The 27,655-nt window shown below is 29.4% G+C and overlaps 1 protein-coding gene across 2 annotated transcripts; it reads left to right on the plus strand.

Moving 5' to 3' along the window:
- Positions 1-8,097: 8,097 nt before the first annotated feature.
- Positions 8,098-27,495, plus strand: LOC136977387 (chondroitin sulfate N-acetylgalactosaminyltransferase 2-like). Of its 2 annotated transcripts, none has more exons than XM_067272846.1 (2): positions 8,098-8,447; positions 25,802-27,495. In XM_067272846.1, exon 2 carries the CDS (start codon positions 25,833-25,835, stop codon positions 27,399-27,401), a length of 1,569 nt encoding a protein of 522 aa, XP_067128947.1. In that variant the 5' UTR covers positions 8,098-8,447; positions 25,802-25,832; the 3' UTR covers positions 27,402-27,495. The 2 variants fall into 2 exon arrangements, with proteins under 2 accessions (XP_067128947.1, XP_067128948.1); XM_067272847.1 differs by lacking the exon at positions 8,098-8,447 and adding an exon at positions 24,126-24,311.
- The last annotated feature ends 160 nt before the right edge of the window (positions 27,496-27,655 follow it).

Below are 27,655 nucleotides of genomic sequence, written 5' to 3' on the forward strand. Positions count from 1 at the left end.
ACGTCCTCCACGTTCAATAAACTCTAATAAAACTATAAAAATAATAAATATTCTTTATCCTAATCACGTAAGAATGTATACTCTTGTAAGGTATAAAATTATTGGAAATATGTAAAACATCTAAGACGAGAGCGATATTTATGCAAAAATCACATCAAATTGTCATTAAAATCACTGTATCTTACGAAAAATCGTATTAATTTTAATGAAAAATTGCAATAATTTCTGCAAGAACACAACTAATTGGCATAAAAATTACAATATCTTGAGAAAAATCACTCAAACTACACAATTTTACTGCCTGTCATTAAAGTAATACTAAAAAATATGATTTTATTCCATTCATAAAGAGATTTGGATGATTATATAATGTATAAAAATAGTATAAACGTATAAAAATATAAATAAATGAACGAATTTCTTGATGAGAACTCGAACATTTTCTCCCCTTTCTTCTTCTTCTTCTTCTTCTCCACTTCATCCTCTTCACCATTTTAAGTTTAATAATAAAGATAATTCATTTACTTGAATTAAATTATAGAATATATTTTTTTATTTTGTTTTTTTCAAATAATAAATGATTAAGTTTAAATTGAAGAAAATTACTTTTTACAAAAAGCAATTATCTCTTGATTATTTTACTGATAATTTATTATATTTATTGCTTAAGAAGATAATTTTGTTACGTTTCTCTTTCTCTCTCTTTTTAGCTCGTCTCGACGTTATTCTACAGGGATTAGTGAGTTTTAAATGGATATTTTGCATAAGTTAAATTGATTAATGATATTTTAAGGTGTTTAATTAGTCTTTAAACATGTTCTTGACCTTTAAACTTTTGTGGAAATCCATCGACGAGAGGGAATTTTCTAGCTAGGGATGCTCTTTCTTTCTAATTTAAAAAAAGGTGTTCTGCTTACAGTATAACAATTATTTAGGAAAGAATAGGGTCTATATTCCTCACGATAACTTTATCTTCTTGAATAGAGTCAATGTAATAAAAAGAACAGAGCTTGAAAGTACACGATCTATACACTTACAGACGTTCAAAATTCTGAATTTTGATACGATTTTTAATGTGTTTATGATGAATTAAACAATGTTTAAGTCTATTTTATGGTCTAGAATACTTAAAAATACAGGAAAATGAGGCTTAAATATGTATTTTAATTCGAAAACATGAAAAAAATACAAGGAGCTTCAACACTAAATGGGTAAGGAAGATAGGCAAGTTTAAGGACTTGTAAATTAGATTAAATTGCTTTCAGATCCTTATAGACAAAAAAAATAATAAAGAAAACTGGCTTTTACACGTTATATATCAGAAAGAAATGCATTTAGAAAGGCTACAAAGCTAAAATATTGTAATTTTGGGGTTACAAAAGTGTAGAATTCACACGAAAAGTCTTCTTGACACTTTAAAATGGAGAAAAATATCGTAAGATTTTTGTAGTAATTAATAAACAATAACATAAATTTCAATTATTTTGGCTTTTTAACAAAATTTCATTAAAAGTTAAATAGAAATTCACTAAAAAACAAGCAGATTAAGTTAAAACAAACCTCACCAAATTAAGTACAGTAAAATAAATAAACTTAACATAATTAACGTTAAAATTTAATTAATTTAAATATTAATTTACGTTAAAACACACTTAATGGCACATAAATTACTTAAAATATTAAACTGGAGTACAAGCAAGAGAGGAAAAGAAAAACATTTACATGTTTATGAAGTAATATAATATGAAAAGCATATGCAAAATGTTTATTTAAAAAGGACCTTAATTAATGTTTTAAAATATTAAAAAATTATATATACATATATTTTAATTTTAAGCTTTAAAATTTACAAATAAAAATAATTTCAGTAGAATTTTTAAGGATTTTAAGGCAAAAAAAGCCTCTCAAAATTACACATTTAATGAGATGTAAATTAATCTTCAACACATGATAAAACTCCAAAAAAACTTACTTCTATATATTTTAATTGATAGGAAATGACACTAGAATGTTTATTTCTTCTTTATTTTTTCTAGAAATGTATCATTAATATGTCAAAACGTAACTAAAACATGGTTACAGCATCGTATTACATAGTAACATGTTTCACTCCTCATACATTTACAGGCTAAACTTAGTTGTAAAAACAATTTTTATTGGTTTATATCTTAATTTATCGATTAGATATTTAGTTTAGAACGTATACAATCATTTTACACTAATTTTATGAGAGATATTTGCTCTTGAAATGTATAAAGTTAGTCGGTTGCATGCAACGAGTTTAGTTCTATCGATGCGTGTAGAGTTAACGAAATTATTGCTGATTTTGCACGGGTTCTACAGTTAATTTGGGTTAATAGTTAGTGATTACGGTTGGATAAGTTTATAATCAGTCTGTATGCATAATAATTATATGTTATGTTAAGCGCAAAATATAATTTTAAGGATTTAACCTGATACTAGCAACCATTCCCTATCATACTCGACCTACATTTAATCAATTTTTTTATAAAATAATTAATAAAAAAAACTCATTATTCTTAATTTTTGTTTAAAAATACATAATGTTTAGATTATTTTAAAAATTTTCTCTAATATAAAACGATTTATTTAATATTTTTAAAGTAATTTTCAAGTTTGGAGTCAGTAGCAAGCTATATGCACACGACCAAATTTTATCTAATTTTTTATAGAATTATTATTAAAACTGAGCTTTCTTTTTAATTGTTATTTAAAAATATACACGTTTTAGATTATACTAAAATATTTATTTAGATAAATAACCTTAATTTAATATTTAAAAAAAAATTATTTTAACGTTTCAAGTCAATAGCCAGCTAGTCACACATGACCTAATTTTAAATTGATTTTTTAATAAAATTATTAATAACAAATGCTTAATATTTTATAATTATTAAAAGTAAGTTTTAGTTTGTTGTAATAAGTTTATTTAAGACAGATTTCTTAATTCAATATTTTTAAAAATTTATATAAAGTTTCGCATTAGTAGATCGCCATGTGTCGTTAAGGGTGTGATTTTTGTGCATTTTTATACTTTTTTCCTGAAATTTCTTAAAAATTTCAATTTTATTGAGAAATTTATAACATTTTAAATCAATTTTATATAATTCAAAGAGTTCTAAAATTATGACAAATTTAATAAATTTCATCATAAACCTTTCCTAAAAACTAATTTTACGTTGAAGAAGAATCATGAATATTTTTTACGCTTCTAAAGCAAAATTTATGGTAATTTTTACGTATTTTTCCACTTAAAATAATAAATTAAGCTTTAACAAAGTTTAAAACATAATACAAAATTCTGAGGAATTATGCATTAAAAGTCGTTATCGATTTAACAAATAAAAATACTTTTTTATAAAATAAATGAATAATTTTTAAGTTTAAGCTTAATATTTTTTAACTTTATATATATATAAGCAAATAAACTTTAATTTATTTCACGATAAAGTTTCCATAGAAAATGCAATGAAATGAGAATGAATTTTTTTGTGAATTTAACGTCGTTTTTGCTTGAAAATAAAAAACAAATCAATATTTATGAAATTTTTATGAATTTTACGGATTTATTTTTATGATTTAAGGATTTTTAGTGAATTTTGATGGATATTTGCCGCATAATTTGAGGATGTTTAATATAAATTTAATGGATCCAAGGCATTTATTTCGGTAATTTTAGTCTTTGGAGGAGTTTTGGTAATGTTTCGAAGCTGTTTTTGTATAATTTATTTATTTTTTTTTTTTGCGTAAAAAATCACAATCACATCAAAAACACATAAATATCAGAATATTTTATCAAAATATTACCGAAATTTCACATAAAACAAAGAAAAAAATTACATAAAATTTATAAATTACATAATATTCGATTTAAAAAAACCAAGTGGAATTTTACGAATAGAAAGTGATTTTTCACTTAAAAATCACATTAAATTGCCAGAAAATTCAACGAGGAAAATACCTTAAAAAAGACAAAATAAAAAACACATTAAAAATACATAAAATTGATTATTTACTTTAGATTTTGAAATTTCCCTGTACAAAAAACAAACAGCAGAAAAATGTATATTTATTTACATAAAATTCAAAAAAAGAAACAAAAAAAAAATAGATTTTGACTTTCAAATAACTTAAAGAATAATTTTTTACGGATTTTTAAATGCGATTTTTCCATAAATACGCATACATACTTCCAAAAAAACGCATTTTGTCACGTGACATCCTGGATCTTCTTTGCATCCTCTGGGACGTCATTAGACGCCCGCAGAGCAGGAGAACGGAAGTAGATGACATTTTAGAGAAATTTATACAGTAGAAACTCATATTTTGCTTTTAAAAAAAGCAAGTTTTATCTGTCTATACCCCTTATTTTAATAGATAAAGTATATATATATAAACTCAATAAAGTAAACTTAAATGAATCGAATGATTTCTTAAGTTTACCAGACTGTTGCAATGAAATTGTTGCATGTAAATATGCAACAATTTGCAAAAATTACGCTCCAAAATCATCTGAAATTTATTGAATTTTTTGGTAATTTTTTCAAATTTTTTTATGGAGTTATAAAGTTATATTTTATGGTTACGTTTGTGCACGTTTATGACGAATTTTATGTTATTTTTTCATTTTTTTAAATTTTTGGATGAAATTTTATAAATTTCTTGAAAAAATGTATGAAATTTACATGTGCCTTTCTACAAATAACGAATAATACGAAAAGCCTTTTATGTAGTCACAATTGTTAGACTGAGCCTTTACATAGAGAACAAGCCTCAGTGTTTACAAAAAACCGTTTATTTTGTTGATATATGCTTACATATACGAGACTGTCCAAAAATATCGAAGTTCGAATCCTTGAAGTTCCTTTTTTCTAGGTAGTTGGTAGAGCACGCCCCGGGGCAGCGGTGATTAAATGGTTGGAGTCTGTACTTATACGAAGAATAGCAGTAAGTCGGACTCCTCATTGGTGAGTAAGATCTCTTAATTCGTACGGGAAGATCAAACAGGCAGATCGCACAGGAGGAATCTAATGGAACGAATGAACTAACAAACAGTTCGAACCCTTATCCTTGGACACTTGGGCTTATATATTCAATACTTTTTCGTTCTCAATTTCCTTTCCGATTGGTCTCTTACCTGTCTCGAGGTAGAATTTGAGACCAAGTTAGATCGCGAGAAAAGTCTGCCCGGGATGGTTTATCGGACACCATCCTCTCGGCTCTGATCGCGATTCATCGATGACACCCGCAGTCGTATTGTTTCCTTTTTCTTATTTCGTTTTAAGTTTTAAACAATTCCCACTTTTTATTTTCTTTTATTCTAAATATTGTTTTCTCTCTATTCTTTATGAGCGACGATGTCAAAGTCCGGTGTCGTCGTCTCGACACTTGTATTACTTGTTTTCTGGATGGTTTAATTTAATAAAATATACCTTTCCTTTTTAATTATGGACTATTTCCGGGACCTCACACTTTGTAAAGAAACGTACATAAAAATAACAAAATCTTTACTTTTTAAATCTTAAAACAATGCCCTTAGTCAAATAACTCCCTACCAGTGGCTAATGGACCGAATCGTTAGAAGCGTTATACGACATTTTGATGTGTAGCATCCACCAGCTAAACTGGTGCTATGTGCGGATGCTTGTAATCTGGCTGCTTTACACGATTTAAATATTTTCGCCGTGGAAGCTGTCCCGTATTCGACAATACTGCTTCCATTGGAATATGCATACATAAATTTATATTCGAATATACAATAGCAATCTTATCATTGTTTTTCACATATATAAAAATTTGGAATAATATAATGATAAAATATTAATATTAAGCAATTCAAAGTACGTTAAAATTCGAAAATAATCGCACAATACGTATGTATATTTTAGAAAATACGAGGGAAGCGGCGATTCCACAGCCACCACGGACGGCACGCCAGTGATGAGCCTTTATATAGTCACAACCGTTAGCCTGAGCCTTTATATAGTAACAACCGTAGAATAAACCTTTCTACAGTAGCTAACGAATGGAACGGAACATATGCTTACATAGTCGAAAATAATAAAGCATAATTTCAACGATTGTAAATTACAAATTATTGCCAATAAAATTATAAATTCCAACAATTATAGCTAATATTCTACCATTGACAATGAATTAAAAGTCTACATTTTATTAATCAACAATCGATGAACAAATAATTAAATCTTAAAGAAAAAAAATTGCAATTTCAACGCATGAAATAAATTTTACTAACAATTTTTTACATAAAAAACACATTTCAAACTTTTAAAAAAATCTCCAAAAAAAAACGTTAAATTTCCGTGTCAAAGTTGAAAGGTCATCAATCTTCGTACCTGTATACCACATTATTGTTTTCATACACACGAGCCAGAAGTGTTTCCTTAACATTTTCTCGACTTTAAGTCAACTTACACTCCCCTTCGAGTGTAGAACGAGGGTGGAAATGTATGAAACCACGAAACAATGTGTTGACAAACGATGTAGAGCCTTATAAATTACACAAAAGAGCCTTCAGACGCGGCTAGTCAATAGTTGGTAAAGGGCATTGCACTTCACAAACCACATATCCCCACTTTAGTTTAATTATTCTAGTGATAAAATATTTAAATAGCAATTTTTATTGTCAGCATCCCCCAAGCATCCAAAGGCACTCGCCCTTCTTTATATATTGAATTGAATACATTTTCTGGATTAAGGGCGGTTACCATGTTACATTTTAATTAAAAATTACATCATAGAAGTTTATTATTCTCTCGTATTTATCTAAAAAAAATTAAAATTTATCTAAATAATTTTTTTAAAATTTAATTGCTGGAATTTGTCATTGTTAGAATCTTATATCACAATGCAAATGACCCCTGTTACACGTTCACTAGTGATTAAATTGGCTAAAACTGTGTTTTTATTCGAGAAAACATCTTTGAATTTTACTAAAAATGCATTTTTACGTATATATATATATATATATATTTTAAATTATTACGATAAATTCTTAAAATCGTATGTCATTAGGCAAATTTTACTGTCGGACTCACCTTAACTAACGATTAAATTGCTCAAAAAATAAGTTTTTACCTTAAAATATTTGTTGAATTTTCGTAAGAAACGCATTTTAAGGATCTATTTTATAAAACAAATTAGTTGAATTTGTAGAATAGATCCTTAAAAAATCCCTAAAATCCTCCATCAACCAGGCAAACTGTTCTTGTTGGATACGCCTTAAAAACCAGCGATTAAATTGCTTAAAATCTGAGTTTTTATCTTAAAATATTCATTGAATCTTTGCAAAAAATACATTTTTATGTTTCTATCTGCGAATTACATCCCTAAAAAAAACAAAAAATAATCCCTAAAATCCTCTATCGAGTTAAGCCATATCCAACAGGAACCATTTGCCTGGTTAATGTTTGATACGGCTTAACTAAAGATTAAATGGTACTAAAACCGAGTTCATATCCCCCCAAAATTTTTTAAATTTTTAAAGAAGTGCAGTTTTACATTTATTTTCTCGTGGATTAGATAATTTTATACAGTTAAGATAAACAGAATCACAGTAAACGAAGATACAAAAACACATCACCAGTCTAATGGACGAAAACAGGATTTTTCGATAAGAAAAATGCAATAAATAAATAAATAAACCCTACAGCTTAAAAATAAACCTTAAAATTCCTTAAAAAAACAAATTTATAGCCTTAACTCTCTAAAAATTTAACAAATAAATTCATAAAACGACGGGGGACGTTAATTTTACTCACTCATTTAAAATTCAGTAAAAGGGGGGTTGGAAAAGTTCTAACGCTTATAAAGCTTATAAATATTTAATAAAACGTTTTTTAAAAGTAAAAATAACTTTAATATTCTTCTTGCCAACGGCAAATTTAACAGAAAATCAAGTAGAGTAGGAAGGACAGGTGTCCGAATCGTGTATTCACTAACATAACCGAAAAAAATTTTATATATATATATATAAAAGTCGACATTAATACACCACCCGTCAGCGATCGATGGTGTGTAGCAGACCAGAAAAATGGTCAAAAATCCTTCACTGACTCCCATTTACACCAAATTCGCTTTAACTGATCGTTTAAGGGTGGTAAAATTTCGTATAGGAGTAGAGAACGTGTGACATTGGCTTCAACATAGTCAAACTGCGCCAGGAGGTAGTTATGTAACTGCTTTACCGATTTTTCGGTGTTGTACGTGTGTAACCGGGTTTGGAGAGATAAGTAAAGCGAAGAGGCGACCGTCCTGACGTCCTACGCCAGTTTCTCGTCGTGGAAGCTGGTGTTCGGTTATGCTGTATGTTAGTGGGTGGAAGTCACACTTTACAACCTTCGTGTGTATGTTATATGGTACCTGCAATCGAAATCAACTTACCCTCCTATACAGACTTATAATAGGTGAGTGATTAATATATTTAAAGCATTTAAAACACCGTAAAGGTGTCGAAGGAGGGAGGGATGCTTACGCTAGATGAGGGGAGAGTTATTTATTAAAATTACTACGTTTTCTAAATAATACGTGAGTTGTAAATTATATTACTTAGGAGGATTCGAATAGACAATTTATATTGTGTAATTCGTGAGGGATGATGTTTATTCACGTGTATTTGATTTTGTTTACTCAGCTGTTGTCGGTGCAGTTTACAAATTACTACCTTCTTCTTTCTATTTTTTTGTTTTTTTATTTTAATTTTCTAGTTAAGGCTGCTATCTTAGGTCAGAGGTGAAAGGTTATAAACTTCCGCACCATATGCTAGTTAGTTTTATTAATAGTTAAATTAACTATGTGTAAGAATTTTAAAATAAATTGCACTCCTATACTGCGTTAATATGCGTGAAAAATAGCTGGAAGGAGATTAGAAAGTGTACAAAATGAAGACGTCAGAGATAGATACGAGTCAATTTTTCTTAAATTTTACTACCATACGATACACCCACCCTTACTCTAGATACTATTTATCATAAGGAAACTTTTATCTTTATAAAAATCCACCTACAAAATATTTGCATATCGTGGAAAAAGAGAGAGAAAATATGTTTCACGTCACTTACCGTCACGCTATATCGTGAGAATTTTTATAAAATAGAAGAAAAAGAAAACACTTTAAAAGGGTTGCTCAAGAAGAAGATTGACAAATTCAACTTAAGTGGATCGAAAGATAAATCTGTCATTTCGTGTAACGAATGAATAGTCACGCTATCTTCTTTAAAAGCTTCTTTCTCTTCTACCTTTTAAAGAAAAAGTGAAAGTGTATAGCTGTCAACGATACAAAACTGATTTAAGGAACCACCCAGCTGTGAATCGGATTCAAATTTTCCTTTTATTGATAATATTTTTAATGATTTTTTTCTCGTAAAAACATCGATAAGATCTTAAAGGATAACGTAAACATAATACGTTATTTACATGTACTTTGTACGATTACAGTAATGTATCTGATGGGATTTAGTTAGAAAATATAATATATTAAATCTAATAACCTTTAAAAGCTATGATATTAAGTAAAGTAGAAATTAATAGATTAAAGTTACAGAATTGCAACTCCTCCTCCTCCTCGCTTATAGATTGCTTATATATTAATAATCTTATTTTATAATGATAAATGCCCCTTTCTAGGTTTTTATTTTTCTTTAAAGATGGTTTAATTTTAGCTTAAAATTGACAAAAATTATTGTCTTTTTTGTCAGTTTTAAGCTTTATATAACCAGATTATTTGTTTAGATCTTTAATTCTAGACATTTATATAAACAAATTAAAGTAATATTTTAACATTAAAAAATCGCATTTACTATCTCTAAAATGTAGTAAATATTGTAAATAATCGTTTTTAATGATGTTTTTGATTATTTTCAATTTTTCTGCGTGTATTTTTCAACAATACTTACGTCAATTGCTTTAAAAACTGTGTAAATTTCAACCACGTGTTAATTAGAAATGAATCTTAATGACATTTAAAAATATGTACAGTACATTTCAATAATACATTTTAAAAAGCACGTGATTTCAAAGTACACTTGAATTAAAGTACACATGAATTCAAAGTACACATTGAATTTCAACACGTGTTAATAAAAAGAAATTCCTCCCCCTCCTTGTGTACTTTTCAATAATGGTTTACTGAAATTTACACACAAATTGTTTTGAACTATTGTTGAAAAGTACACATTTTAGTGTCCAAGAAGTTTTTTTATTAACACGTGGTTGGAATTTACATGCTTATTATTGTTATACGTATTGTTGAAATGTGTACATTTTTAACAGTTAAAAATATGTATATTTCAGTAATATATATTTAAAAAAGCACGTGAATTTCAATCACGTGTTAATAAAAATACATTTTCTTCCCTCTTACTTCAGTAACAGGAGGGGAGGAAGTAACAGGAACTTTCAACAATAGTTTAAAACAACCAATGAAAGTCTGTAAATTTCAATATGTTAATAAAAAAAATATTTTATTGTCACTAAAGATGTTCATTAATGATGTTCATTAATTCATTGTTGAAATTTGCATATTTTATAAATTCTCTTTAAAATGTGTTATGTAAATTTCAACAGTAGGTTAATTAATGTAAATTTTTAGCTACAGTAAAATAGACTTTACTATTACTAAAAGTATATTTCTATAATACTGTCTGAAACCATGTAAATTTCAACCACGTGTTAGTAAAAAAGACAGTAAAAACTCAAATTTTAATAATAATCAGCATAAATTTGTTGAAATTTGTGTACGAAATTTTATTAATTCATGAAAGTTATTGAAATTTACATTTTTGGCTACAGTAAAATGTTTATTGTTTTATTGTCGTTTAAAAATTACATTAATTCACTGTTAAAATTTACATATTTCGTAAATTGCTTTTAAAATATGTAAACATTTCAACAATGGATTAGTTAATGTACATTTTTAACGACAATGAAATTTGTAAATTTCAATAATATATTTGTTAAAACTATAATTGAAAAGTACACAGTTTAGTGTTACAGAAAATTGTCTTTTTCAGCAACACGTGATTGAAATCGACTTTATTAAGCGCACATTTAACCATTATTATTAAAATTTAAATATTTTAAAGGTATTTATGAAAGTATTATTGAAAATTGCTGCTGAAGTGTGGTTTTTCTTTTGTCAATAAACTTTTTTTTTATAATTTAGAAAATAGTTTATATTTTCGCAATTTAATATGAAAATTATATTAAATTTGGATGTTTTTAACAGTTATTCGAGTTTATATGTATGTTTTTAACTCAGATTATAAAATTATTCAATCAGTTCTTGTATAAATATCATCAGAGTTGGGGAGGAGATGATGATGACGATAAAAATTTAAAACTACTCGAGTAGGTGCAGCAGGAACCATTTTATTCTTAACTTTAATTGCCACTCTACACTCCTTTAACATCTCAGTTTGTAGAAAGCAAAGCAAGAGTCGTGGGGTGTACATAATCATTTCCGCCACCCCCCTGTGGTGGACTAGAAATTTCGAAAATAGGAACCATACACAGCAGCTAAACGGATTCAGGGTCAAGGTTCTCTCAGCAGGTAATTTCTCTGTAGTGGTGTGGAGGAGTATAAACTGCAAATGAGTAGAATTTTTCTTCATCTTCCTTCCCCTTCTTCTACGTCCTTGTAATATATTAGATAAAGCTTTTATGAATAATACAAAAACATGATAATAATCAGAATGTTTATAAATATTTAATGTGCATACGGTGTGTTGGGTTATTAATCCAACTTAGTATCGATCATAATTTATCGAAACATTTATTATCTTCTAACAGTATTCTGGACATTATCGTAAGTATCTCGAAAGTAATGCCATTTATCTAACATTTCCTACTCCTACTTTGATTATCAACCCAATTCTTATCTAATTATCAGGACATTTTAGTGAAATATTCTAATCAATGAGTGTTTTTTAAATATTTTTTCAGGTTTAAACCCCTTATTTAAAAGGTTTTAAGGCTTAAAGATTTGTTTTAATCCCATAGGAATGATATTTAATGAATATTAAGTAAGAATTTCATTTATAAGGTATACTATATCTAAGATTAAGGCTAAAATCAAACCTTAAAAACATCCTTCAAAGCCAAATATCACATTCAGTTTTCAGTTTTATAAGAGCCTTAACGCCTTAAAAATAGTCTTAGAAGCCTTTATTAGCCTTAAAAAGCCAAAATAAAATGAAACTGCAAATGGAAATTTCTTATATTGAAATACTAGAATTTAACATTTACAATAGCATTTTTTGGAGTTTTAAGGCTATTTTAAGCTTTTTATAAGGTTAAAATTGAATTTTAAAGTGAAATTCTTAATTATTAACAATTTTCAGTTTTAAAAGACTAAAACTAAATAAAGCCTGTCTAAAAACAGCTTTTTATGCCAGCCTTGTTTTTAAGCCTGAAAAATTAGCCTTAAAAACCGAAAAACCAGACAATTTTGCAACTACAATTATAGTTTTAGAATTCTTAAGGATAATGAAGCTACTTTTAAAGCTTTAAAATTAGTTTTTAACCTTATAGACGTGAAATTCGTACTCTATATCGAACAATTTGCCATCTGCAATCGTATTTTTTGGTTCTAATCCAATCCATTAAAGTTGGAATTCTTAGAAGAGAAAAGAGAGATTTCTCGAATTCAATAAAGAAAAATTGAAGTCTTTAATCTTAGATTCTTTTCTTTGTAGTTTTTTTTTATCATTTCTAATTTGTTCTAGATACTTTTCTCTCGTTTATAATCCGCATCTTCTGGATAAAAATAAATATTTTAACGATAGAAGATGTAAGACAGAATGGCAAATGTTCCTTTCAGAAAATTCTATCTTGGGTTTAGAGGAAGTGACAGCTGGGTCAGGTACAAACTAGCCCACCTCCTAAGCTAATAGAACATCAGTCATTCGTCTCGAATTTCGGTCATTTCCAGGAACTGCGGTTTGCCCATCTTTTCTAAAAGACAGACAGATCCTTCATTGCCAAGATAGACTATACTCAAAACCTATATAAAATAACATGATACAGTTTAATTTTCTAGATAAATATCATTTTAAAAGTCATTAAAATTATTAAATTCGCATTGTTTAAACCCCAAAATTTTCTTAAAATCCTACAAAACAAGCTCATTTCTCTTTAAATTACATAAATTGCTCTTTGTGTTCACCTGATGCTCTCAATGATAATAGTTGGAAAAAATAATCATTTTCCACCTTTTTTAAAGCACCTAAATCAGCTTTTGATACATGAATTTATTTGAAATTTAGCTTAATTTTGCTCATTTCGTGTTACCTTCACCTCGTTTCGTGATATACTCGTATACAATTAGTTCCTTTCACTATGCACTGCCTAATTTGGCACATTAAAAGTAAACACGCTGAATCAGCAATTTAATTAGACTTAATGAAGTTCAAACTCGTTCCAATGCCAGTTTTCTCATAAAACAATACAGATAAACGAAGCTAGCAGCATCAACAGGGATCATATCCGGAAAACATACGATGCTGTATCAAGAGCAGCAGTTTGTACGTAACGTTACGCTAATTAGAAAGCAACCATAGACTTCATTAACGTGTCATTCAGTAGCTGATCGCTTCAGGAACCGATCTACAAGCAGAAACTTTACTGTTTATATTGCAGAAACTTCAATTAGAAGTGTTAAGCTTTATTCCCAAACGTTACAAAATAGATAATATACCTTTTGACAGCTGGAATCTAGCTTGAAGTTGATGATTTCAGCTCGAATCTACTGTAATTAAGTTGACGTTTAGATTGAAAATTCGTAAAAAAATTAAAGAATATTTACTAAATTTTACCATTAATCAGTGATTAGTACACTTATACAAGTATCATTAGTGTTATCTTAATGATTTAGAAATCTATCCATAGATCGTTTAAATGATTATATGTTAGAGATTAGGATGAGGAAAGTGGATAATATTTTATCGATAGTTGAAGTTTTTATCATGAAAATTCTGATATATTTTTTAAATTAAAAATAAAATTTAAACTCGAAATTGCTTAGCGGGATTTAGAATTTTATCTGAAAAGAGTTTAACGTGATCTTTTTAACATGAGGAAGACTCGATTTTGGAGGTAAAATTATGTAATGCTATAATACAAATTTACTATTTTAAGCATTAAACTATATATATATATATATATAGTTTATGCTTAAATAGTATATATATATATATATTATATATATGCCAGAAAATCAAAACATTCATAAAAATATGCAATTAAATATGAGGAAACTAAAAGCCACGTGACAATTTGAGGTTAAAAAATATGTAAATTTAGTTTAAAAATTGTAAAAAATTAAAACAAAACAATAAAAAATTGAGCAAAAAGACAATAAAATAACCTCAAAATAGTGTTTTCTTCTCTACTTTAGAATGTCCCCACTGCAATTTGCGTTTTTTCGAGTTATAAAAATGCATAAACAACCAAAAAAAATTTAAATTTTTAAAAAAATTATGAAATAATTTCACTTAAAATCACTTCTCTTTTAGTTAATTTCTAAGAAAACAAAGAAGAAAATTTGAAGGATTTAGTTACAAAGCCAATTTAAAGATCAGAAGGGAGAAGAATTCAGCAGAAAGCAAGGAAATAATCTAGAAAAAAAAGAAAAAAAAATTGTTAGCAACTGTTTTATTTAAGAAATTTTTTTTTCTTGAATAACAATTCCAGATAAGTAAATCTGCTTCAACACTCCTCTTAAAAGTCAGTTTAGATAGAAGACTATTATGCAGCGGCAAGTATACTTTTATAATAGTGCCTTTGTATAATAATTTCTTCTAAGTATTATTTAAAGTTTAGTTTAAAAAATAGTTTTTTAAGAATATCTTCTTTGATTTCGAGTTAAAATTTTAACTGAAAAGTAGCGCATTTTCCATTAATTCCGTGCAGAAAAATAGATTCGGCATCCGCATCCCTCCCCAATAGGAAAGTGAGAATGATAGGAGGAGAGGAATCTGTCACGAAAGAACTGATACCTTCTCACGAATTCTCTCTATTACTTCACGCTGAACAGAATGCGAATTATATAAAGAGAGGGGGAGGAAGTTATCTAAATGCAAAACAGAATCTGGCGTGTGCGATTCTTAACGTGTATGCTATGCAGTAAAAGTATTTTTAGTGCCAATAAAAACAAAGTTTCTGTACTTTGAAGCATTTATAATTTAAAAATATATAAAGATATCAATTTTTATAAATGATTTTAAATGAAAATTTGTTAGATATTTTGTGAGAATTTAACAAAGAATATGCATTGTAAGAATGAGTGTGTAATAGATGCGAGAATTATAAGGAAGAGATGGAAAGTTAATGTATTTTTTTTTAGATGGAGAGTGGGAAGATTTTGAAAATATTTGATAATGGAAGCAAGTTAAATCTATAAAAATACAAAAATAAAAAGGACGGAAACGTAAAACAGTAAAAATGTAGAAAGGAAGTTACAATTTGTAACAGGAGAAAAATACCTAAAATTGTCTGAAATTGTAGAAGAAACGACAACTTTAGAAGCTAAAAAAACTAGAAATTAAAAGAGAATTTTGTTTAAAAACGTGTAAAAAGTGGGAGTATTGTTTAAATTAAATGAAAACTAAACTTTTGAAAATTGATTTTAAAAACTTTACACGTTCAAAAAAAACATTACAGTTCAATTTGAGAGCATTATATATCATGCAATAAACTCTTCGTATCAAGTAGAAACCAAACGGTTCCACCCAAATAGTTGATAAAAACATCGAAGATAATTATCGTCCATTTAATGAATTATTAATATTTTGTTACGAGGGTCGAAGTTTGAATCGTATACTCCGCCCAAAACAAGACTAAATTTCACACACTTCACGTACTACACTTCGACTTTGGGTGGAGCAGGGAATTTTTGAATCTATCTAAAATAATAATAATCGAAAGAAGGGATGATATAATTTTTTTTTCAAAATTAACCCTAGAGAAATTCAGAAATATAAAGGAAAAAAACAAGAATTCTTTCAGAAACAATCAAAACAGAAAGCAATTACTCGGTTGGGTTTGTTTTTCATCTGGTCATTGTCTCGTCCAAGTACTGCCTCTGGCTATCGAATGTGGTTTTGTAAAGAGGTCAGTGTTCGTTGAATGTTATGTTCTCCTCCTCCTGCAAACCATCAACGAGCATGTCTCCATGTGAGTGTTTCCTTCCAATAATATGGAATTGACAACTGAAATGGTCATAATATAAATGAGGTGAGTGCAACCCAAGAAACTATCAACCCAATCTTTTTAAAATGTTTCCAACAATTCTCGAAATGAAAACGGGTACTTGAGATTTATGATAAAACCCCCTGAGTTCTATTTATAAACTGATGTGGAACTTCACATTTGGATCGTAAGTTTAGTAGAGATGTGATTTCTGTTGTTTTTGTTCAGGAAACTATACTTAAATAGCTATAAAATATTCTTAATCTCATTTAAGGTTCTTGCAATTCTGTTTGGACCCTTAAATTCCTTTATAAATTTTCTATAAATTCATTCTTAAAAATCCTTAGTAGGAAAACCGTACTCAAATCTCTAAAATCTTCAAGATTTCTTAAAAGTAGGAAAAGTCTTCAGAACCTTCTCCAAATCTTCCTCAAAATTTCCGAAAACACTGAAAAAATCTTCCAGGAAATCTGTTCGAAAGATCTTTAAAACTCTTCTTAAATCTCTTCAAGAAATCTCTCAAAATCATCTTCAAATCCACTATGCAAGGCTTCCAAAGTATATAAGAGTATATCTCCACCCAATAAACGAGAATAAAACGTTAAAAAATCTTAATAAAATTTAAAAAATCAACACACTCATCACGAAATCGTACTATCAGTTCTTAAAAAAACCTATCAAACTCACAAAACAAAAATCTACAAAGATCCTACGAAGCAAACAAAAAAAAAAAAAACCTTAACTTAATAATTAAGACAGAAGAGATCTTAATTATTATCATTACCAAAAACTCTCGAAGGACCCTTCACAAAGTGATGAACCTCCTTAATAATTAACCATTACGAAGAAAGGGGGGGAAACCCCCCTAGAATGCACGCAGAACTTTATCATGTGTAGATTATTATAAGAAGAAAATTCGTTTAACTTGTTACTTTTTTTTCCTTAAAAAAGAGGTTGCACATATCATGTGCCATGTGCTAAATTGGACCTTACACTAGGCGATGACTTCTCGCCTTGTAATTCTTTCAACTTGACCCACAGCCATTTGTTCTGCAGGCAACGTCTATAAAGATGTCAACCGTAATGATTTTGTTCCTGACATGATCTCGATGGAAAATTGCTCCAAATTGTAAGAAATCAACTTCTTATTAAAGAAATTCCATTTTAGAGAAGAGAAAACTATAAAAATAAAATTAAATTTCACTTTTTCTCCACCTAAAGAGCAAGATTTTATTTAAGAAACTATTTAAAAAATTAATTTAAAGCATTTAGAAATAATAATAATTTTTTCTCGTTTTAATATGATTTTAAAAATAAAGTGATCAAGTCAACATTTTGCTCTATTTTTTTTCTGCATTGTCTTTAAACAAAATTATAGAATAAAATTATCAAATAATTAAATTTTTAAAATGTTTTTTTTTAAAGTATTTCTCCCTTAAATAGTCTGATTTTTATTTATTTTTAAACATTTAAAAAGATATAAAAATAACGCCTAAAAATTAAAAAAAATTCTATAATAAAAATAATTTCTTTTATTCTCTTAAGCAATTTTTAATTTTAAGAAAACATTTAAAAAAATAAATCTGGATCATCCAGATTTATTTTTTAAAAAATTGATTTATGATTTATTGTAAATTAAATTTTAAATTCTTAAAAAAAAAATAATTAAAAAAAATTTATTTTTATTCTAGAAAATAAGTTTACTCTAGAAAATAATTAATTTCTAAGTTCACGTGATTATTCTAGAACTGATCAAAATTCATTGTTGAAATGTATTAATTAAACGGGGAAAAAATTTCAATTTCAACAAACAAGCGAAAAAAAAAGTGGTGAAATCGATGAAAAATTTTGAAACCGACAATTTTTCTTGAAACTTGCAGGAAACACGAGGAAAAAAATTGTGGAACTGTCTAGAAAATTATTTCTTGAAAGTGACAAGATGTTTTCTGGAATAAAAATCTTTTTCAAAATTGATTTTTAAAACTTCTTTTGTTTTTTTATTTTTTTATTTTATTGAAATAAAACAAGAAAAATGTTTCTAGAATTTTATAGTTTTTTTTAATAGTGGTAATTATTTTTTTAATATTTAATATTAAAAATAGTTTGTTTCTAGAATATTTTTATTGTGTTTAGTAGCATATTTTCTTTAGTATAAATTTATTATTGAGGAAAATGTAAGGAAATTTTTTATTTATTTTTAAGAACGTTAATAGAATATTTTTAATAAATTATCCATTAATATAATTCTGAATATATTATTTATTTATTTAAAAAGTATTTTTTCTTTTTATTTAAGGTCCACACAAGCAACACCTTTTTTGTTGTTTTGAGTGTCCTTCTACTGTTTTCTTTCAATGTTTATCCCATTTTTTTTTCTAATTTCTCGCACATCCGGATGAGAATTTAATTAAAAATTAATCATGTTACTACAGTAGCATTAACTGGATTGCTGTATATTCTTCTATTAGAGTTTCTAAACAAGATCTAGTGGTCGATAAAGAAGGTTTTTTGTACTGATATTGGTTTTTAATCAAATTTACTATTGCGTAACTCTTAGGTTACGCATAAAAAATAGTAGAGGGGTGTGAGACGGAGGAGGAGAAGGCGTCAAGGTCAAACACGTGACCGGAAATCAGTTCTCGCTTCTTAAAAAGGAACCATTTATTTCTGAGTGAAGTCGGATCACTTTTCTGATTTTTTTTTTTTTTTTTTTTGGTCCTTCTTCCTTCCCCTCTTCTTTCCTTTTTCTCATCCCACGTTGAAGTTAGGATATCGATGCTACTATATTAATAAAAAGTTAAAGTATCATACGTTTTTATATAATTTTTTTGATGAAAAAAAATAATAAAATGGATGTAAATATTAAAAAAATTCAATTTAGATAACTAACTTTATCATCTCCTTCCAAAAAAATCCTCTGAAAAAGCCATAAATTTTTTGGGTAAGAAACTTATTGCTTAGTAAATTCTCAGCTGTCTCGTTTGTATGTCTGTACGTTGCATTAAAAACTATAATGTAAATGACCTTCCATAAAAATCAGGTTAAAATGGAGAGGGGGGGATGATTTGATTGAAACAAAATGAAGATTTTTGTTACTTTAATATTACTTGAATGCAAATTTTACATTAAATGATCAATTTTAATTATTTAATTCATGAGAGCAAAATTAACATTAGACAATTATTGCAAACTGTGGATTGTTGTTAATAGTTTACCAACAATGTACTGCTCTCAAAGGGTTTATAATAACAATAATAATGTACATTCATTATCATTATTATTATAATCGCTGTGCTGATACAGTACAGTCGAACCTCTGAATAACGGCCACTGACTGGAACATAACCTTCAAACAGCGGCCATTTTTTTTATATGCATTTCAAAAAGAAATGTCCCTGAAGAAAATGGCCGTCGTTTAGAGGTGGTCATCGTGGAAGGTTCGACTGTAGTATTAGGCCTATTATACTAATTTTTGTTTTATTATTGTAGTTAACAAGACTTTTAATACTGCTGTTTAATACTTTTAATACTGCTGTAGTAGTATCATTAATTCCAGCATATAGTTTTTAATGAGTTTTATAATACTACTACAACAATAACAGAGTGATTTTATTACAAAGTAAATTTGGGTCTTACTGTAGTAGTGTTGTATCTAGCTCCTATCAGTGTAATAGTTTTATATTATTCACAGCTCTTACTACTAGAGTGGTCTGTATACAAGTTACTTTCATTACTATAGAAGCATCGTTAGTCTATCGACTACTGTAGCAGCAGTAATCTACAGTAGTAGTCGTTACTACTTATTATTGTAGTAACATTTTACTGCTATAACAACAATATTAATTTCTTTATTAAGGTGATGTATCATTATCAACTTACAAGAAAATTATTAATGTTATAGCAACATCATTGTATAATTAATACTATAGTAGCATTGTCAAGATCAAGTTAATTTTAACCTTATAGTAGTATCCTTATATACATTACACTGTTTATAAGGAAGCTATTAGCAATCATAGCTTACTTTTAATGCTATAATAGCATAATATTTCGTAGTATTGTTAGGTATAATTACTGACGATTTCATAATGGCTCTATAATACTATAGCAGTATCAATAGTAACTTGCAAATAAAGAAAATTAGTTTTAAAATGATTTTATTATCGGTATCATTGCATAATTTTAATACCTGTGTAGCATATTTATCAGAGAAGAAGCTCCACTTCTCATACTTCTGTAGTAACAGTTCTAGATTCTGGGGTCCATTTTAAAGGTTACTCTCGCATTTCTTCGTTGAAGGATTAATTAAAAATATATAATGGTTTTTTCAACTTTAATTAAAATTTTAATGGCGAATCAACGTTTTCTTTCTCTAATAATACAGCAATTCCTCGATTGTACTGTACTTTGTACGTAGGGCGTAATTTACCTTCGTATTTAACTGGCGCACGTTCTTAAGTTACCAATTATCATGGGGATGCCAACATCTTATCACTTTATTGACTGCCATTACTCGAGTAGAAGGGAGAATTTCTATCAAATTGAATGCTACTAGAGTAATAAAATCGTTGGAGGAATATATACAGGGAAGATAAGAAAGTATAGTAACAAAGGGGAGTCTGTTCTGCTCGAAGTAGTTCACGTTACACGCTCACAATCGACCAACAGTTGCACATTTGCTTGTTGTTACGCAAGAAGTCGTTTTACGAAATCTCCTATTGATCTACGTTTAAATCTGTTTAAAGGTAACTATGACGACAGTGGTTGGGTAAGTGTAGTAGCATTCAGTATCGATCGTTTAATTGATGTATAATTAACAATGTGTTACGACTTTTCGGGAGGGTATTTTCAATTAATTTGTTACGTGTAAATTAATTGGTGATGCTACCTCACTTCTTCAGTTTCGGCTCAATTTTTGTAGTATTATAACGTTATCTGCGTAACAATAGTGTATCTACAAGGGTTCTGCACAGCATTGAAGAGCACCTTGTAGTTTCATTCGTTCAACCCTATACAAGGAGCCTTAAGGCTATCTTGTATAGGGTTGAACGAATGATATTCTGTAAGATTGTATTGAACACTACCATATTAATGGGATTTCTATAAGGTTTAATAAATTTTAGAAATGGTCTAACCTGTGTTGAAGATACGCTTATTACATCGAGTAATTTAGGGTTCCTATAAGCTTAAATGGATGCTGTGTGACCCTACTGTGCTGTAGACGATTCTGATAATGGAAAAAGGGAGTGAATTGCTAACAATTGTTACGTTAATTGTTACGGATAGGTTGTTAAATCAGCTTTAAGTTAGAGGAAATGAAATTTGGGAAGACAGCAAGGTAACTAACTTAGTTTCTTTTGTCTGAAATAGGAGGAATAACGTACAATGTACTGTATCAGCTTCACAAATTTTTCAAGTTGTTTATCATAAGCAGTATTTTTCATGTATACACCCGGGACATGCATATTAAAGTAAGTTGTCTGTCTGATAAGAGGAGTACAGGTTGTATAAGCGCTATAAGGTATGTGAACCTCTCCTGTTTCCTACATCATATATTCGTTCTACATATTATTAAAAAAAAACAGAAATAAATGAGTAAAACCTTAAGTCTATCATTTTATGCAAGTACACACTACAGTATAAAACGATTAAACCAAACTTTCCAACCTTTTACAACTATCGAGTATAGTACAAGACGTTTGGTCGATCGCGACCTACCTTTTGGGAAGTTGAATAATAGAGAACATCATTGATCTGGAAATTCAGAGAATTCTCAAGAAGGTTAAAGAAATGTAAACAAGAAAGGACGAGAGGATCGGTTAAAATATAAAATATAAAACAATATTTATTTAGTCAGCGCAGGTAAAACATGTTTGCATTGTGTTTACTTAAAATGATTTCCTAGGAAACTAACCAAGGACAACGAGTATTATTATAAAACCAATAGAACTGAATGGGGGTGAAAGGTGGGGGTAGAAGTCGAAACTTATTGACTCTAATCTCAATTATCGAAAGGAAGAGAGCGATTTTTGTTTCAGGATGTCATTCTGTATTAGAACCATTATTTTTTTTTATGTATTTTTTATCTTTGAAAGCGAAGGTTGGAATTTGTCCATAACCCTGTTTTATACGTAATGAGGATGTGTTACATACTCAATTATTCGTGGGAAGTACCTCATTCAAATTACAAATTCACTTTTCCTACTTTCACCCCTTTATTAAATCATTTTTCTTAAGATTTTTATCAGGAATGTTCGTGTTTTATCTCTCTTTTTCCAACGTTTCTTGAATAGTTTATTATGTAAAAATATAGGAACATTGTTGAACACGTTTAACGGGGAGTGGAAGTTGGATTTTTCGTGACGAATTTTAGATCGATTTTTTGTCCCCCCTATAAAAAATTGAAGAAATATATATATAATGGCAAGAATTGTTATTACGTGTTTTTTTAATGTGTATATGGAGTGAGGGTAGCTCCGTCATGATGATAAATTTCTCTATTGTTGTTTTGTGTATGGGAAGTAAGGCAAATGGGAGTTTAAAGCAGTTGAAACAGCAGTTCACGTGACTTCCATTTGCGTAATGATGTTAAGAGTGACCTTATCGTGATTACGAGGAAGGTTGCATGATTAAAAATTGCAAAACGCTTCTGAATAATTAAATTATGCGGTTAACGAGTTTGCATACTTAACTTAAATCTTTCTGGTTTAGATAATAGCTCTAGTGATTTAAAATAATAATAAAATAAAAGCCTAAAATTCAGGGAAGTCGAGAGATGGAAGTGAGGGGGGCCGGCAAAAGGCGTCACGTGACTGTAGTAGAAAATGCCGAGTTAGGGGAAATTTTAAATTAGTTCGTGCGAAATTCTTACCGAAATAGGAAGCGGGAGAAGAAAAAGGCAGATTTAAAGTTACATCACGTGTCTAAAATTCGAAAATTTCCAGCCGCGAAGGGGGATTCCGCATGATTGAAATGCGAAAGAATTGTAACGGAGAGCGCAAGATCATGTGACTTCATTGGCGATCGCACAACAGGAAATGCAGAACTAAAAGGAAATAATACATTAATGCCCGTACGGATGCGTAAAAATGAATGCTTAAGCAATTCACGTACAGCTGAATTAATCATAATTAAGTTATCACTAAGTTTGAGCCCGTTTTATCGGGCATAACGGCTCTCATATCCCTATAAAATGAATGCTGTTAAGGTGAGCGGAATTCCAAGCATTCCTAAAATACAGCGCCTGTAAGAGATGTAAGGAGGGAAGAGTCAAAGTTCATCATACTGTCGACAATCCATTTGGCCATCTCCCGTACCATTAATCATTGCTTCTCACAATAGCGCAACTTTCTCATCACCTCCGAAAGCCTAGAAGGAGAACAACATCAAGCAAGTGCAAACTTTCGCTATCTATTATCTTCTAAAACAGATAATAGGTGAATACTAGATAATTGCTTAAGCCATTAACCATTAATTACTTATCCTGGTCGAAGGTTAAGTCCCTCAAAACTCATCTTCTCTGTAAGATTATTAAATTTTATAAAATTGAATGAAATTTAAAAGATTATTATATACGAGAATCTTTATAATATCAAGTATTGTAAATATTTCGTGAATTCTATTTAAATTTAAAAATTCTTGCTAGATTTGGGCTTTAAAATTAATTAATTATAACGAATTTTTATTAATAACAGCTCGAATTCGATTTAAATTTTCACGCTAAATATGAATTTCGTGCTACATTTGGACTATGAAATATTTATTTTTAATCGTTACAAAATATAAGGGACTCCTTTGGTGGTCAAATTTTAAATTAAATTTAAATTTTCAAATTCAAATTTAACGGTTCGACGTGGAATTTAACGGTTTGAACTACAAAACAAAGAAGAAATTAAGCGATTTGATGCAAATTATAATAAATTTTAGTTAATTATGATTTAAAATTTGTATAATTAAAAAAAGGATAGTTAATTTCATTAAGATCCAACACATACATGAGCTTAGAGATACTGAAAAAGAAAAAAAATGGCGGGTCGCTAAATTAGTTCCACAAATTTTATAGTCTAGCAGAAGAGATTTTTATGGTACATTTTATACTTTAAGAAAGATAATTTCGGTTTTGTTTTATGGCTAAAGGGCCTCTTGGGCCAAACTTAAAGGAGAAGATGCGATATGGTCGCTAACATATAAATTATATTGTAGCATTAGAGAAGAGGATGTAAATGTGATTCGAAGAAAGTTTTTATCTTTTAATACAGTCAAAAGGGTGCTGTAAATGATTATCGAGCGGGATATTTTAAGTTTTTTTTAAAAAATAATTAACGATGATAATTGATTCAGAAAGTTTGCCTTTTGGTCATTTCACTCCTCTCATACATTTTAAATTTGCACTTTCGGATTTTTATGGTAATTTGTTTTACACTCGCATTTTCTTACTTTATATATTCAGAACTTCTAGAGTTAAGTTACTATAAAGCTTTTCTCTTTTTTCTATAATGGTTCCACAAGAGGTGTGTGGTGCTTTAAGCCTGGTACACACGTACAGATATGCCTGAACAGGCGTACCTGTTTGGTATACTTTAACATGTGGGTGTATTTATTATGGACTCTATTTATATATAACAATGGGAAATGGGAAAGAAAATTGATAAAAATATGACCCTCCAAGAATTTTGGACTCGGGACCTTGAAACGTCGAGAATGCAAAATTCGGGTTATTTTTCTATGTTAGTGTGCGTAGGAGAAGCACGATTTTGTTCACCCTCTTTAAAGTTTAAAAACTCCTGTGCTTTAGGTCGAAAATTTTTGAAGTTCTGTCAGGGAAGTTTGTCTATTAGGGGAATTAATGCTATTAAATTTTGGTGGTTAAAGGTCCAAGAGATCGTATGTCATATCTCGAATAGGGTTGACTTAATGGCGATTTTATTCGTTAACATTTACAATTTTTTTTTATAAAATCCATTCCTACCTTCAAAAGTAAGCTTTTTGCCATTTTATAAAAAAATAAAAATATATTTTATTAAACTTTTTATGACAGATGGCACACGCAGTTTTAAACGTTGCCGGGAAAGTTGCGCAACTCGTTGCTGAAGTTTTATTATTATTTCATGAATTTCTGTAAAAATCATACGTGGATAACATCACTTGTCGGAGGTAGCATAGGTTGAATAGGGGCAAATTATCCATAGAAATTCCTTGGCATGCACACTTTTGACCGATCGCCCATGTGTTTCATTGCATATGCGATCAAATCAAAACCTACGCTAGCGAGAATTTCTAGACAATAGAACATCTTTAGAAGAAATATGTAAAGTTGCTATTGTCTCCAGAAACTCTTTGCTTTCGCAGAAGTCAAGAAAACCTCCCCGAATTCCTCCCACTAGCACAACTCAACTTGTCTTTATAACTAACTCGATACCAAGGCTCTTGTACCAGAATCCACAATGCTAATCCCCCACAGTGTCGAATTTCTGAACCGTTTTATTGGGATTGTCGTACAAACATGTTGATTATAAGAAATTCTTGTAATTATTGTTTTAAAATATTTAAAATGTTTTTTTTTTTTGTATTCCAGATGGATGTCTGCACTCACAGCAGTAATGTAGATGATGAGACTGGTGACCAGAATCCTTCTTCTTTTCTTTGCCCTTTCTCTAGTTTCTTTGATTTTTATTGGGAGATGCGGATTCAAGTTGGAAGAATTAGGAACCTCACAGACTTCGGTGCTAACAGAACTTGATGAACAGAATACGCCATCTTATGTCGAATTACTTCGCAGGAAAGACGAAGAATACAGAAGAGATACCGAAAAATTGCAAGAGCAGATAAACGAATTGAAGAGGAAGCTTCAAGAAGGCGTGAAACCGATACCTTTAGAAAGTAAATTTATTGAAGATCACGACGAGTGCACGGATTATATAAAGAAGCAAATAAATGCAGCAGAAATTCGCCATGGTGTTCAACTGAATAATGAGTATGAAGTGATACCTTTCAGTCATTTTACTTTCAGTAGAGTCTATCCAGTTTCTTTGGGATTAGGAAAGAGAGTTGTCGAAAAACCCATAGGTTACAAGAGGAAGGATCTTCTAGAAGTATTTGTCAGAGCTTTAGAAGTGATTAACAGAGGTAGGAAAGGAAAGCAACGTTATACAGTGGATGATTTTGTTGAGGGTATGTACAGAAACGAGCCAACGACAGGCACGCAGTATCATCTTTATTTCAAAGAGAAGAACTTTACGAAAGCTTATCATAGAGTGGTGCTGATGAGACCCTTTTCTACCGTTCAAACCATTTCTAACGAAGTGGTAAAGACGTCGAGAGAACTCATCAATATAATCCTTCCTCTTTCAGGAAGAATTGAAACATTTCGTAGCTTCATGGAAAAGTTCGTAAAGGTGTGCATCAAACACGACAAAAAAGTATTTTTGACTGTTGTATATTTTGGCCAGAAAGGACTTCAAGATGTTCGCATCATCCTGACTAAAGTGTCGAGAGAGACTCGCTTTCGTAATGTTAAATTACTGACCTTGAACGAAACGTTTTCTCGCGGGAAAGGCCTTCAATTAGGCGCACAACACTGGACGAAAGGTGATGTTCTACTATTCATGTGCGACGTTGACATCATATTTTCAGCGAAGTTCTTAGAAAGGTGCCGAATGAACGCCTCACCGGGTAGGAAAGTGTATTATCCCATTGTCTTCAGCTTATATAATCCTTCGAACGTGTATAGTTTGCAAGGTAAAGTGATACCTTCAGAAACAGAACAATTGGTGATCTCAAGAGACACTGGATTCTGGAGAGATTTCGGCTACGGAATGACTTGCCAATACCGCAGCGATTTCGTCAACATTAAAGGATTTGATGAAGAAATTGTCGGCTGGGGAGGAGAAGACGTGATGCTATATCGTAAGTATGTTCGTAGCCATCTTACAGTGGTTAGGTCTACAGATCCAGGAATCTTTCACATCTGGCACGACAAAGAATGTGATCCTAAATTATCCGTAGAACAATACAGAGCCTGCTTAAGATCTAGAGCATTAAGTGAAGCATCACATGCCCAATTAGGACTTTTAGCCTTTGGAGACGAGTTAAAGAAACATCAAGAAAGCTCTGTTGATAATTTCTCACAATCGGCGGGTTACAAAGACTCCTACAATGCGGTCGATGGATTATAAATTACTATATTTGGTTTTTAATTAATTTAAAATTTAGATAACCATATTAATTTATTAATTTGTAAATTCAAGTTTATTAAAATTCTCAAGAATATATTATTTGGGAGAGAGTTTTTTGTAAACAAGGTAAAAAATTTCTCTTTAGACGAGTATCCGTTCAATTTTAAAGATTTAAATAGCGGCAAGTTACCTTTCAGCAGCTAGATTAGAATTTTATAGTCGAATTACTCGAAGATGCTGAAGTACTTCATCTT

This window comes from Centruroides vittatus, unplaced genomic scaffold (genome assembly GCF_030686945.1).
Source record: "Centruroides vittatus isolate TY-2023 unplaced genomic scaffold, ASM3068694v2 contig_458, whole genome shotgun sequence".
Lineage (NCBI taxonomy): Eukaryota > Metazoa > Arthropoda > Arachnida > Scorpiones > Buthidae > Centruroides > Centruroides vittatus.

What these genes read in the sequence shown, in the direction of transcription:
- LOC136977387 (XM_067272846.1), top strand. Translation starts at nt 25,833, where the DNA reads ATGATGAGACTGGTGACCAGAATCCTTCTTCTTTTCTTTGCCCTTTCT.